This window comes from Mytilus trossulus, chromosome 1, assembly GCF_036588685.1.
Source record: "Mytilus trossulus isolate FHL-02 chromosome 1, PNRI_Mtr1.1.1.hap1, whole genome shotgun sequence".
NCBI classification, from domain to species: Eukaryota; Metazoa; Mollusca; class Bivalvia; order Mytilida; family Mytilidae; genus Mytilus; species Mytilus trossulus.
In genome coordinates, this window is record NC_086373.1 from 78648726 (window position 1) to 78664334 (window position 15609).

General features: G+C 31.4%; 2 protein-coding genes across 2 annotated transcripts; one reads left to right on the forward strand and one right to left on the reverse strand.

Moving 5' to 3' along the window:
* Positions 1 to 338: 338 nt before the first annotated feature.
* LOC134710237 (protein kish-B-like) lies at positions 339 to 4579 on the reverse strand. The gene is made up of 3 exons (XM_063570509.1): positions 4448 to 4579; positions 3451 to 3582; positions 339 to 670 (listed from the first exon to the last, which is right to left on the reverse strand). The coding sequence occupies exons 1-3, from the start codon at positions 4455 to 4457 to the stop codon at positions 588 to 590; spliced, it is 225 nt and encodes a 74-aa protein (XP_063426579.1). The 5' UTR covers positions 4458 to 4579; the 3' UTR covers positions 339 to 587.
* A 4198-nt stretch (positions 4580 to 8777) lies between these two features.
* LOC134686220 (ankyrin repeat and SOCS box protein 2-like) lies at positions 8778 to 14057 on the forward strand. Its single transcript, XM_063545901.1, has 3 exons — positions 8778 to 9095; positions 12411 to 12634; positions 13376 to 14057. Exons 1-3 carry the CDS (start codon positions 8836 to 8838, stop codon positions 13576 to 13578), a joined length of 687 nt encoding a protein of 228 aa, XP_063401971.1. The 5' UTR covers positions 8778 to 8835; the 3' UTR covers positions 13579 to 14057.
* Positions 14058 to 15609: the final 1552 nt, after the last annotated feature.

The window sequence follows — 15609 nt, forward strand, 5'->3', positions numbered from 1 at the left end:
ATTTCACAGTCCATTGAACATAGAAATTGATAATGGGAGTGGGGCATCCCTGTAATATGGACACATTCTTGTTGCACAATGTTATGGTAACATGTACATGTATAATAATGATGTATTTGATCTATGACTAAAAACATAAGTTGAACAATTTGGTTCAACCTCTAGACACCAGATATAACTTGCACTTAGAATCTTAAAAAAAGATGTCTGATAAATGCTTGGAAGAAAATGATAATAGGGTTTTCAGACAAACCATTAGATGCACTAATTGATGGCATTAAAATCACATCGTTTGGGCCAGTATTCTAACAATCATGAGCTACATAAGAACACCAATAAAAAATATGACAGTTTATTTTTACATGATCAATGACAAAAATAATATATATAAATATATATACAGGTACATATTATATGGCAACATTGTTTGTTTCACTAAATCTTAAGAACAACAACATGATATTTTTGTCAATGCATCACAGAAATTGCTATATTGTAAATCACAAAGATATATTTCTGAAGAACTCCAGCGTATACCCCTGTGTATTCCCTCTTTTAGATAAGCATCATTTAAACAATCACTTGAATCACCTCAGGACAAGTATATAAAATCCCATGAGAAGACATGATAAAGCCACTGGTATATGTAATCTTGTGCCAATAACGGATGCTGAAATAGAAAACACAATTGATATTATATACATTTATCCAATGATCTACAAATGTATATATTGTTGTTTTCAAAATGAATATTGTTTCTATATTTTATTGGTAAAAAAAATCAGTTTTTATATATAATTATAGTTAACATACAGAATGTTTCCTTGAATCTGAAATATCAGTCTGTCCAAGCAATAGGGGGCACTTGCTGTCAAATTCATGAGCATTGATATGATTCCAATTTTCATATTTGATTTATAGCATCCTTAAACAAAAAGCCAAATTACAACTGGTCAAAAAGAAGCAATTAATAATGCATTAAATCCTCATGATGTATTAGGATTTTGAGTGTTTTCAGACTAAATAGATCTTATAAGCCATCAAATGACCTCTCAAGAGTGCTCATGGTTTGATATGTAAACATTATACAAGTAATCTATAAAGAATTATTTTTATGTGGGTTGAAGAAGTCAACAAAATTGGTCTGCTCAGTGGCTTGCTTGATTCTCTTATTAAATGTTGAAATTTACTTTTAAATAACACATAAGCAACCAGCTTAGGGTCAAATTAAAGGTTGCATGAATACAGATTCAACAAAAGAGGTTCTATTATTCACAAGCAAGCTGATAATACATTAGCTTATTTTGTCTACTTGTAGAAAAATATTGTTTCAGTATTTTGCCTTCATAAATGATAGAAAGAAAAAGATAAATCATATTTTAGTTTTTGTCTGGTTCATGGTTAAGATTGAGTTATCTTTCTTAGAACAAGTAAGATCAAATTTGCCATTTAATTTTATACAGATGGCAGACTTTTGGTAGTGCAATTTTGATTGTTTTTCTTTTTAGTCTCTCAAGAATGTGACACATTTATTAAAGCATAAGATATACAATGTAATAGCTTAGCATAATTCTTAAATTGTAAATCAAGTGATATTCTTGCTGATTATTTTTCAGCACATTTAGAAATCAATCTTTAAATTCCATAAGGTATAAGTACAAATACAGGACATTCTAATCTATATGTTTTAAGTACTATATATACCATGGTTATTACGAGTTAACATATTTAAACAAACGAATTCGAAGGATGAGTTTGTTTAAATATGTTAATGAGTAAGACACATGGTATATAAAATTTGTAATATAAATAAAATGATTGACAGCTTCAAGACCTTCAACTAATATTGGAAATTGATCACGTTAAATTTTTATCCAATGACATGGAAGCTCGCGCAAGTCACTTTTGCGCCTCGTGTATGATATTCTGTGTATTTCATGTAATAGAACCCCTGAATTTGCAAAAAGGAAAGAAAATGTTAGATTTTCCCGATTTTTATTTAGTTTTGCGTGGTTGTTTGCGCAAGTAACTTCATAATGTCATCAGACTGAGGTAAACAAAAATATCGGATTCCAGCGTCGGACAAGGATTAAATAATTATTCTAATGACGGTAAGAATTGGTTTTTTTTTGTTTTCAAGTATCATACAAATTAATCATATTTTACAGAATTTTCATCTCATTGAAAAATGCATATTTATACATTTCTAGTTTTTGTACAAACTGCTTTCTTCCGTTATTTTATTAATTCGATTATTAGATTATTTATTAAAACACAATTTTAATGATAAAACACTGTACTTAAACAGTATCGGATCCAGGGAGCGTAGAAAGTGTACGTTCCCCTAATTGATCGCAAAAAATATCATGTTTTTTCACAGATATTTGTAGCCAATATTTATTCCTTTTTTCTATAGGTACCCCCTTTTTAAAATCGAAATTTAATCGGATCTTCACAAAGGAAATGATAGTTTCACATTTCATTTTTTTCACAACTTAAAGAAGAAACATGTAGTAATTGTTTCCAAAATTAGGGGAATTCGTAACAATCCTATATAGTTTGAAAAAGGTTTCTAAAGATTTGGGTACACATAATTTATTGCTTTTTGTTATGAAATGAAAACAAATGAAGATCTTGACCTTTTAGTACGTTTAACAGTTTCCTAAATATTTAAAAGGCGGATAAATTTTTAAAAAAAAGGTGGAGCTTCAGCCATGGAATAACATAAACATGTTATACCATGGCTGAAGCTCCGCCTTTTTCCTTTGAATTCTAGTTGAGTTGAATATTTAATTAGCAAAGTATGGTACAACATTAATTTGCATATAATATACCATGGTTTTCCCTCACCACACTTTTTAAGCAAATTGTTTCATAAAAACATCAAAGGAAAAAAACTAATTTATGTTACAATATAACTTGTACCCTATCTTCTTAATACCATATGTTCACATCCTTAATGTACATGTATAGATCAATTATGAATTCTTGTTTTTTAATGTATTTGAATTTCTGTGTTATCTGTCGCATCTTGTTTCATTTCTGAGTGACATTTACATATATGTTGGACTATTTTCTTCTACATACATGTATTAACACCTTTGTATTTTACAAATAAAAAATTGACTTTATCTATAAAGTAAGAATAATATAATCTGTATTTTTTCAATATTCAAGCCACAGTTTCTCCAGTAAATCACATATATTATATATAGGAAGATGTGGTGTGAGTGCCAATGAGACGTTTCATCCAAATAACATTTGTTGTTTTACTAGTGTAGCAAATTTTAAAACAATCTGACAGATCACTGTTTTTTCATACACCTCCCGTTCTGTGAATTCTCATTTATTTACATTATCTCTTAATCTGTAGTATTTCTATTATAACCTGATATTTTTTGTCTTTATATGCACTGTACATTTGTACAAGGAATACTATGTTTAACCTACCTTTATAAAATACCCCAAGAAATCCTTTTTTCTCTGACAAAAACCACTGTTTAAGACGTGGGACTCTTCTCATATATGCACAAGTACAAACAACCAGAAGACTAAACACTAGAATCCCCTCAAATGAGTATACTGCAAAAAAAATAAGCCTTTTTAATACTATAATTGTCTTGTTAAAAAATATGCAACAAGTTAATAAGTGAATTATAATAAAAGTAATATTATTATTTTTAAAATCTATATAAAGTAAGTTGATGTATATATGAATACAGTATGACAATGTATATTTATGGGTCAGTATTTTCAAAAAAAACTTTAATATGCCTCAATGCAATTTGTAAATCAATCTTTAACACCTACAATACTATAACCTTGTTTCCCCCTAATTTCTAAAATGATTTGAGCCATAACCCCCCATCACCATCCCTTTGTAGTATGGAAACTTGTGATATAATTTCAGAGAGAGATTTATACACTTAAATACAAGTTATTGACTGAATACTACAAAAATGCTCATTAGGGCCCATTTTTTGCATTTAAACATTAGTTATTGTCCCGAAATTACAATAATGCTTGTTTTTGGCCCTTTATTCCTAAACTGTTTGCCCCTTAACCCTTAAAATAGATCACAACCTTCTACTTAATGATATGAACATTCTACAATGATTGTGGTACAATATCAGGGCAACTATATTCAAGTTCAGGTCTTCTGGTGCATATGATTCGATATTGAGTTTCTTATTCATTTAAGACAGTCAATTGAATACGCAGAAAGATATCTTGTCTTTAATCAATGATTTTTTTTATGGTTGCTAAACGTTCAGTGGCAAATATTTCAGGTCAAACTAGTCTACATCTAGTGACTAACTGACTTATCTTTCGTTCCCAGTCGGCAGCCCATTAACACTATCTCAAATTATCAATACAGGGACCATTATAATGTGATATATGGGAGCTGTCGAGGTAAATTTAAACTGAGAAGTAAAATTGTGTTTACCATTTGTCATTTTGCGTGTCCGGAAATAACAGATGAAACTTAATTTCAGAACCGGATCCGATTCCCCTCAAGTTCGAGTTCCGAATTCTCTAAATAATGTCAGTCGTTATATTCCGCCGATCTCCGACTAATTTCTGTTATACTCATGTTAATTCTTCAATCCTCGATAGAGACTGATACATAATTATTCAAACTACAGAGAGTCTTATTTGTAAGAATATCTGCCGGGTTCTAGACCTTTAATCGGCAGAGTATAAGAAATAATGTCATGAGAGAAAGAGACCTTTAAAGTATTTGTATTTTTTCGAAGATGCTATTGCTGGCTACTGACATTTAAAGTTTAATGATGAGGACATAAGTTAAATCAGGAACATATATATATTAAGGTTAGATATACTGTTCCCAGGTTGATATCATAGGGTATAGTTTATACCAGACACATATCACATATATCTCTATCAGTTATATCACGGATCATATGATGCTTCACTTTCAACAAGAGTGCACACGCTGAAATGTCGCGTCTTCTTTACTAATCATTGATATTATGTTGATAGACCTAATATATGGCGTAATTACAACTGTCAGTCACATAAACTCAAAATTAACCAAGAAAACACTGGGAAACTTAAAGAAGCATATAGATCATAAAATATTTCCATACACCAAATATAGTTGACCTAATGCATAAAGTATTAGAAAAATAGACCAAATCTCAAAAACTTAACTTTGACCACTAAACCATGAAAATGAGGTCAAGGTCAGATGACACCTGTCAGCTAGACCTGTACACCTTACAATCATTCCATACACCTGAGTAGATCAATAGTAGAGCTATTGCATATAGTATAAGAAAAACAGACCAAAACACAAAAACTTATCTATAACCACTGAACCATGAAAATGAGGTCAAGGTCAGATGACACCTGTCAGCTAGACAGGTACATCTTGCAATCATTTCATACAACAAATATAGTAGACCTATTGCATATAGTATAAGAAAAACAGACCAAAACACAACAACTTAACTATAACCACTGAACCATGAAAATAAGGTCAAGGTCAAATGACACCTGCCAGTTGGACATGTACACCTTACAGTCCTTCCATACACCGAATATACTAGACCTATTGCTTATAGTATCTGAGATATGGACTTGACCACCAAAATTAACCTTGTTCACTGATCCATGAAATGAGGTCGAGGTCAAGTGAAAACTGTCTGACGGGCATGAGGACCTTGCAAGGTATGCATGTTCCAGACCATATGAGTATTTGGACCATACGCGTATGGTCATGACCATATGCGTATACTTATATGATCCGACCATAAGCGTATGGCCCGACCGTACGCGTATGGTCGGACCATATGAGTATATACTCGTATCGTTATTAAAGGCCCGGACCATATGAGTATTTTGACCATATAGGTATTTTTTTCAAATATGCATTACACCGTTTCAATAAAACAATAAACTTTAGCTTTATCTAAAAAAACAATGATGGTAACATGACAATGTATTATTTCCAAGGCTACGTTAAAATTAAATATTGATGCCAAAGTTAATTGTCATCGCTAATTACATTCTTGCATGTAGGCTTATTGTGACATTTACTTCCACACGCGCGGTAACATAACTTTTTTTGAATTTGCACGTCATGGCTGTGCACGATCTGACATTACAAAAAATCTTAACTTTTTTTCAATTAGTCACTGAACCATGAAAATGAGGTCAAGGACATTGGACATGTGACTGACGGAAATTTCGTAACATGACACATCTATATACAAAGTATGAAGCATCCAGGTCTAGCACCTTCTAAGATATAAAGCTTTCAGTTAAGAAGATCACTATCCCTATGTCGAGCTTTCTGCAACAAAAGTTGCATGCTCGACAAAAATTACATGATAGTTTTAAGAATAAAACTTATGAGAATACTTTAACATGTTCTCTCAGAAAAAAAGAAAAGATAACCGGTTGTCACTGAACTTGTTCCCTTGCTACAAATTAAAAGACATGTAGGTAAAATTACTGAACATCACTGAAATAAACTGACTCGTGGATCTTGTGTTATTTCCCGTTATATAACCAAGTTAAAATATTGAATCCCGGGAATATACTCAGTGTTCCCAGATCTTGAATCAAACGAAATGTTTCTGTATAAGAAGACAGTTGTTATAAAGTGTTAGATCATATTGTCTTCATTTTAATAGATGAACAGACTTGCATTTACAGAAAATATGCAACGGGATTTAACATGTTTGTTATAGCGCCAACATATTCCCCACACCTCCAAATATATAGAGTTTGTTGTTCACTGCACGATGTAGCGACAAAGAATAATTTTTGTTGTAAAATTAAAAGTTATTTAAGTGTTTTCTCGGTAATGCCTAATGCAAAATGTCATCAAGGTGATACTGTGATTACATTTTCCGTTTTATGAAATTAAGAAAATGCATTGTTTAAAGTTGAATTGCAGTTTACAAACTTGCGCTAACATAATTCAATAAACAGCTGCGCCATGAGCGCATGATACGCCCGACGTCTTATGTGGAAGTTATATGCAATAATCATAAATAGTTTCTGAGAAATTTTTAAGCAATAAACATATATAGTTTTTGAGACACGGCGGGAAACCCCCCACCCTGGTTTTTTTTTTACAAACAACTAAATATAACTAAAATAAAATTTCGAATCAAAACCAAAAAGTATACAGATCTTTAGATTAATATAACAAAAAAAAGGAAGTGTGTAAAGTTTTAAGCAATAATCATAAATTATTTTTGAGATACGGCGCGACATGTAAAAAAAACCTCCCCTGTTTAAAAAAATACTCAATAACTCAAAAATTAAATTTTGAATCATCATCAAAAAGTATACAGATCTTAAGATTAATATAAAAAAGACATGTGTAAAGTTTGTAGCAATAATCATAAATCGATTTTGAGATATGGCGCGACATGTAAAAAAAAACTCCCCCTTTTTTTTTACAAAATACTCAATTACTCAAAAATGAAATTTTGAATCATCACCAAAAAGTATACAGATATCAAGATTAATATAACTAAGAAGTGTTTAAAGTTTTAAGCCATAATCAAGAATCGTTTTTGAGATACAGTGCGACATGTGAAAAAAACACACCCCTGTTTTAGTTACAAAGTGCCGTAAATCAAAAAGTTTAAATCTAATTTTCACCAAAAAGTATACAGATCATTTGACCGTCATAAGAAACAACTATATTAAGTTTCATGAAATTTGGATAAGTCGTTCTCGAGTAACGATGCGACATGTTTACGCCGGACAGACGAACAGACAGACGGACGGACAGACGGACGGACGGACACCGGACATGTGTATACCATAATACTTCCCATCAAAATTTTGACGGGCGTATAAAAACTATCTTTTAAAAGAAAGGAACGATATGTATAAACGGCTATTATTAAATGTCGTGTGGATAAATCCAAGTCGAAGAACACATCAAATAAAAAATAATTTAAAAGAAAAATTGTATATTAAAAACTTTTTAACCGTAAACTAATTGAAAAGAGAAACGCACAAAACTGAAATGGGTTCATATCCCAAGCACCTTTGTGGTGGAACACAAACTGCAAACTCTTCGGGTGCGCCTTAGTTACATGTAAGATGAGTATCTTATTTGGACCATACCAAGGATTTACAAATCCTTGACAATGTAAATCTTTGGCCATACTAGGTACAGTTGAACTGTAACTTAATTTTTACAAAGTTCATATTGCCAATCTTCACACGACAAAGTACATATTTAGTACATGTCATCAGCCTAATGTAGGCCGTTGTGCCCAATAGCTTTTAAGTCTGTTAAATGCGGTAGTTTAGGATTGACGACGCTCAAATCCGGGATATGATTTAGCATAGTTGGAATTGAAAGGAACTTCCTATTTTTGGAACTGCCAGGGTTTTGTAATAATAGAAGTTATTTTTAAATTGAACAAATATACATTTGTTATTACCATAACAAAAAAATAAGATAAATATATATATATAAACGACTTTAGTTTATATAGAAGGAAGTCGCGGACAATCATTTTATATATGTATATTAACGGATCAAAACAAACATTTTTGAATGATGTATATATAGTACTCAGGAAAAAAGTAAAGTAAATCAAATTTGTACCTAAAGTACTAGTGATCAAAGGTATTTTAAAATTGTAAAGCTGATAGGTGGTGGATAAAGGTTGTTACTCTATTGACGTGTATTTATTGAACTATAAAGTAAATACTAGCCTGTAAAATTCAGGAAGCTAAAAATAAAACACGCGGATTGGTTGGTTTAATGTTCAATAGGTTTTTCCCTTAGTCAGTTATAACAGGTAAACACGTTTTGAAACGGTATTTGGTGAAATGGCGTTTTCGTTAATAGATGCAGTACGCTGTGGAGATAAAGAAACAGCGAAAAAAATATTAATGAACAAAAAGTATACTGCTATTGATATACAAGGTTCGAAAAATGATGGAACTGCTTTATTCTGGGCATGTTGTCGCGGATTTTTGGATATATTACATATATTAGTTATTCAAGGGGCTAGTTTGAACTCAAAAACTGCATGGGGAGCAACACCAATACACGCAGCTTGTGATAACAACCAACCTGAAATCGTAAGGTATGTATGATAGTGTGATAAAATAACATCGTTTTCTAAGGCGTTCATAAAAATTGTTTTCAGAAATTTAACAGCATTCTGAAATGAAATACAAAATACCATAAATGTAAAAATAGCTTACAAAACAACAACAAAAAACCATGGAAAATACCTGACTAGCTATTTTTCCATATGAGTCCCTTATTTATTCTCTTTTTATCAATTCTACATAATTTACATACCCTCCTTTCGTCTTTTTAATTGATCTTTTTTTACAAATTTGGAGAGTTTTACAAAGGTTTTTAAAATTGTTTGTTGGTAAATAACACTATGTTTTGGTATACCTCTGATATTAAAATTAAAGTATTTACACTTTTCTTGAATCTTCCGATTTGTTTTTATGTTTTCATTTATTTATGTATCTATTTGGCGACAGTCAATCATCTATGCATTTACTATTCCTATTAATTTGTTGAAATTTTATGACCGAAAAGAAGTATTAAAATAAAAGGGGTAAAAACGCAGTGAAAAATACACACTGGCATATCAAATGTGACATATCTCCTTTTTTTCACATTCACAATTTTGTAAATGGTTTATTTAAAATCAATTCTTAGCACTCGCATCTTATGTTTTTGTTTTACGTATTTTTATAGAAATACTACCTCATTTTTGATTTTGACCTATATATAAAAGAACATCGAACGGGTTACAATATTTCGAAAATTGATAGAACTAGATAGCACAATTATCCATGGAATTTAATGTAACCATTGAGTTTTCGTTCTTTGATTATAAACGATCAAGAACTCTGAAAACACATAGACTGATCTTAGATAAGAAATTGTTCAAACCAGCTGGCACTTGTTTAGTTTAAAAAGACTTGCGTTCAACTGAATGGTCATTGGATGTCACATAACCGTATTATGACGGTCATTTCCGTTTTAAACAGAACATATATTTTCGTTCTTCCACATATTGGAAAATTTCTACTTTTCATTTCAAATTTTGCATTAATTCGTTCACACGGTTCCTTTTCAACTTTGGATTAGTGGATAGTATCACCTTAGAGGTGTATTTGCGTATATATATTTCAATGACATGCAGAATCCAAATAGAGTTCTTTAAATAAATTTACTAACAATTTTGCTGAGGTTGTCTTTTTTTTCAAAACTTAAAGTCGGATGCAATTGGGCCAAATTTTTCCACAAACTTTGTTTCAATTTTAGATTCTCATTTATATCTATTTAAAATTTTATTGTGTTATACTTATATTAGACCCTCCACGTTTACAATTAGATAATTTAGAGTAAAACAGGCGAGACCTCTTCTTCACCAAACATCATTATAACATGTCATTGCTCGAAGTTCCATCCTGCTCTTCATTTTATTAAAATGCTAGTTTGGATTTTCATTGTTTGTTATGAACATTAAATGATTAATGACATTAATAGTTGTTAAAACCAGCGGCTAATATTTCATATGAAACAAGGAGTTTTGATTTTATTTTGCAATTAGACATATATTCAGAGGCCAACATCCGAGCATGTCACAGTTTAATACAATTATAGATATCCATCATGCATATTTAAGAAGAATGGATAGAAATTTACAATTATACATGCATCAATTCTCAATACATGAATATCAGTTGATAAGTGAAAGAGGGCGTTTTCAATAAGAATCTGAAATTCACACTCCATCAGAAAATTAGAGGCCATTAAAATAACAAATATTTAGTCTTCATATAAATCTCACAAGAACCATCTCAATTCAAAGGGGGTTATACATAAAAGTTCCATGTACAATCAATTAAAAATAAATCATATATTTATATATCAGTAGTAAAGAAAGGTGGATATATGTTTTTAAATGATCACGTTTGTGTTTTTTAAAGTGCGTAAACAGGAACAAATATTCCCCACAATTTCAAACACAAACAAGATTAATCACTTTTAAACTTACGTAAATAGTATCGTAAAGATTGATGTCAATGTATATAGGGTGAATCTTTACCTAATAAGGAAAATATTTTCTCGGTTAATATAAAGGGCACTGCACTTACAATCATGGTATATTAAATATCCAATTTGATACATGTAAACAACATTGAAAAGTTGCATTCGCGTATCATACAAGTAATGTGTAAAGAAAGGTCTTAGGTAACATGTCATGGGATGTCATAAATGTTTTATAGTCAACATAGAAAATCAAGTAAGGCTAGACTTTGGAATTCTGCGTCAACAATTTTCACCGTCTTTTTAGAAACTTTCTACTTTATTTAAAAAAACTAGAGGCTCTAAAGAGCCTGTGTCGCTCACCATGGTTTATGTGCATATCATAAATGAATGACACATATTATAAACGAAGGACACGGATTCATGACAAAATTGTGTTTTTGTGATGGTTATGTGTTTGTAGATCTTACTTGACGGAACATTCTCGCTGCTTACAATTATCTATATCTATATGAACCTATGAATCTATCCCACTAGAAAAAATGTTTATGAAAATTGTTAAAAATTGGCTATAAAGAGTAATACAACTCCTTATGGGATCAACTGATTATTTTGGTCATGTTCACTTATTTGTAGATTTAACTTTGCTGAACACTGTTACTGTTTACAGTTTATCTCTATCTATAATAGTATTCAAGATAATAACAAAAAATGGCAAAATTTCCTTAAAAATTAACAATTCAGGGGCAGTAAGCCAACAACCAATTGTCCGATTCATCTGAAAATTTCAGGGCAGAAAGATATCGACTTGATAAATATATCAGATTTGCTCTAAATGCTTTGGTTTCAGAGTTATCATGGTTATAAGCCAAAATGTACATCTTACCCCTGTGTTATATTTTTAGCCATGGTGGCCATCTTGGTTGGTTGGCCAAGTCACCGCACACATTTTTTAAAACTAGATACCAGGCTAATCATGATTGTGGCCAAGTTTGTTTAAATTTGGCCCAGCGGTTTCAGAGGAGAAGATTTTTGTAAATATAACGACGACGACGGACGAGGGCGCCAAGTGATGAGAAAAGCTCACTGACTATGTCACTGAGTGAACTTTGTACCATCCAGTGGTCAGGTTCAATGAGTGTTTTACTTTCATCTGTAACCATTCCTCTTGAACAATAACAATAACATGCTTTTATCGATACAAACTATCATATATTTAAAACTCCCCCTTCCTGTCCATCGGCCGATTAAGTCAAAAGATTGATGTCCCCTTTATTCAGTACCCAAAAAACACTAATAAAAAATCAATGTGTAAATATATATATGTGATTGACCAATTGAATTTGAATATCACATTAAAGACGATTAAATATTTCAGGTTACTGATAAAATATGGATGTGATTTAAACGAGAAAACGGAAAGTGGTGATACACCGTTACATTTAGCTTGTTACAGAGGATTTCCTGAAATTGTTCAGATACTCATTGAAGCGGGAGCTAACTTCAATATTTTCAATAGCAAACATCAGATTCCTTCCGATATAGCTTATGTGCAAGGATATTATACAATTGTGAATTATTTACAAGCCGTAAAACAAATAGGTAGGTTGCATAACTTTGTTATTTTATAATAACATTGCACTGTAACTATCCACAAAACTACAATATACCAAATATAATCTTTTTAATAATGTGTACACAAGCCTAATACTCTTAAGCATATATGTTGCATGTGATCAATTTCTAACTTAACATGTCATTTGCTTCGACACTTTCCTGAAAATCTCCTGTAAATGATTTTATAAATCCTATATAATAGATCATGCTTATTTTGTATGACCAGCGAATGTTTGAATATTTAGGTATCTTATTACAAAGTCGTACTTATTACTTAAAACTTCTTTAGAATACGAATTGCAGCCAGTTGATAGATGAAAAATCAGACACAGAGAAATTGTGAAATATAATAGGATACAATACTTAAACATATTAGAAAGTGAAGTGTTCTTTTAAATTGAGCAATTGCAATAACCAGGCATGTTCTCGCTATGGATTTTTCTCTATATATATAAATGCGTTATTGCTCAACAAGCACATGATCGAGTATGCCATAGTATTGCTGCTTGGTATAAGAATTCATGAATTAGGCAGACACAAAAGCTACGACAACCACACACAACAAATCATACAAATTACTTTTGCAACATTTTCATTTAATTTAATGCACATGCAAGATGACGCTTGTCGCGGTATACACTATTTGTTCTGATGTGAAGTTGATTTATCGTCAATCAATCAATCAATTATATGCTTTAATCATTTCTCTTTCTTAATTTCTTGTAGTTAAAAATTCTTCTTCCAAGGCTAAGCACAGAAGACTGAGTGATCATAATTGTGTTACATGCTGTTTGTCTCAAGACCCAAATGTTCCAAGAGAGGTCTATGAATATTGGACAAGAAATGACCTCGGTTTACAAAACTATTCTGGCAAGGAAAACAATCTTTCAAATCAACAAAATAAATCAACTCATCATCGAAACGTTTGAAAGATTTTCCTTGTACGCATTGGTATTTCAAATTAGCCATAATTCGTCAATCCATGGTCGTTGATTAGATATTTATTGGAGGAAGTGATCGGAAAATTAGTTAATGTTATGAGAAAATGACATTATTATTACCCAAACTACTAGACATCAAACATGTTGGTGGAGTTTTAATATTAAAGTTTTCCTGGTTCATAACATTAACGAAATGGGATAATGAAGTCGACAGCGGGAAACGTGCAAGATCTATCCATTAGTTACCGTATAAAGTGTCCATGCATTATTAAACTGAGCTAAAAAAAAAAAGGTTCATCAAACATATTTTGACAATTATGTCTACATAATTTACGTGATTCCTGTTAATACATCATGCATCATGCTATGTGAACTGTGATATTGTTGTGAAGACATTAAATAGGTTATTCTATTTTATCGTAAAGTTAGTTGTTGATATTAAAAATAAATCCAAGATATAAAATTTATTAATTGAAATTGCATTTATGTTACGATTCTGAGTGTGAGGTCTTTGGAATGGTTGGATGCATTTGTCAAGTCCAGTGGCAAATTAAATGCATCTTCAGGACCATGCAGGACGAGAACTTCATATTTGCACAATATTGATATGAACCTGCGGACGATTTCGGCTATGGTAAATTATGTGTAGATGTTGAATTGCTGATCATTTTTGCTACTCATACTTTCTATCTATCTTTTATAGTATTCGGGATGAACATTAAACCCTTTAACAGTTAGCGTAACAGTGCAATAATTCCAATAGGAGTCGATCGACAATTTCGTCGATCTGAATTGTTGAAGGTCTTGTATTGCTTATGCCTTTTATAATTTCGAATATGCATCTAAATCTTACAACGATGTGAAAGACACAACGCCAAAATGGGAAAATGGGGGGTGGGGGGGGGGGGGCTTATTGGAGAGGCAATAGCCGTCATAGTTTAGTTTAAACATATTTTATTTGCTGAATTAAAGCAAAATGGATTAGACACAAGTAAATCATACTTATGAAGTCTTCTCCATAATACAATATAAATTTACAATGCATATGCATATTCATATGGACATGCATATAAAACAAACAGTTTATACAATATGATACTAGCTTTCATAGGTAAACTAAGAGGAGAGAAAGTATAAAGAGAAAAAGAAGGTTTGAAAAATCGTATAATTCTGTGACGATGACTTGTGAATTGATGACAACAGCCGTCATAAAAAGAAGTTGTACGGGTCTGTTTTTTCTGTAAATTTTAGGCAGAAGATCTCAACTCACTTAACATTATATCACTACAGCGGTTTTCGATTATATGTTTTTATTTTTAGCCATGTCTGACATGTTGGTTTGTAATTTATTTTTATTAAATGTATACCGGCCAACGATTATCACGGTGGACAATTGTTGTTCCTGTTTGCCCAGAAGTTTTCAAGTTTGTTCTCAAACCAATTCGATGGTATTCGGCAGTGTCTGTGAAATCAATATACAACAGTCACTTGCATGCCTTGTTTGTTATGCGAGTTTACGTATTTGCTGACCTAAAAAATGTTGGTTGCTGCATTATAGAATGAATAAAGGAATCTTGAACGGAAAAGCATAAATACGTTATAGCAAAATAAATATAATTTATAACATGATGCAAAATACAAATTGTTTAAACAATTAAGGGCGCGGGAGGGCATGATTTAAAAAAATGCAGTGAATAATACTTTATTCCGAAAGCAATACAGCTTATATGATACATATATGATATTAGGACATGACGCACAAAGAGACAACAGAAGGCAAGCACATATTTTTATAAAGCAAATTTACAGATCTAACATTGTTTGGTTGATGTTTAGACGAGTTGTAAATATATACAAGTTTTAACAATACTGATGTCAGTATTGTTAAAACTTGTGACACAGAAGAAGGCCATTTGTTAAGCCGAAATATTTGTCAACACGATTTTATAACAACATTTTCGTATTATTACATCTTACATCAGTACCGTTGTGCAAATCTTTAGACTGATATAATTTTTT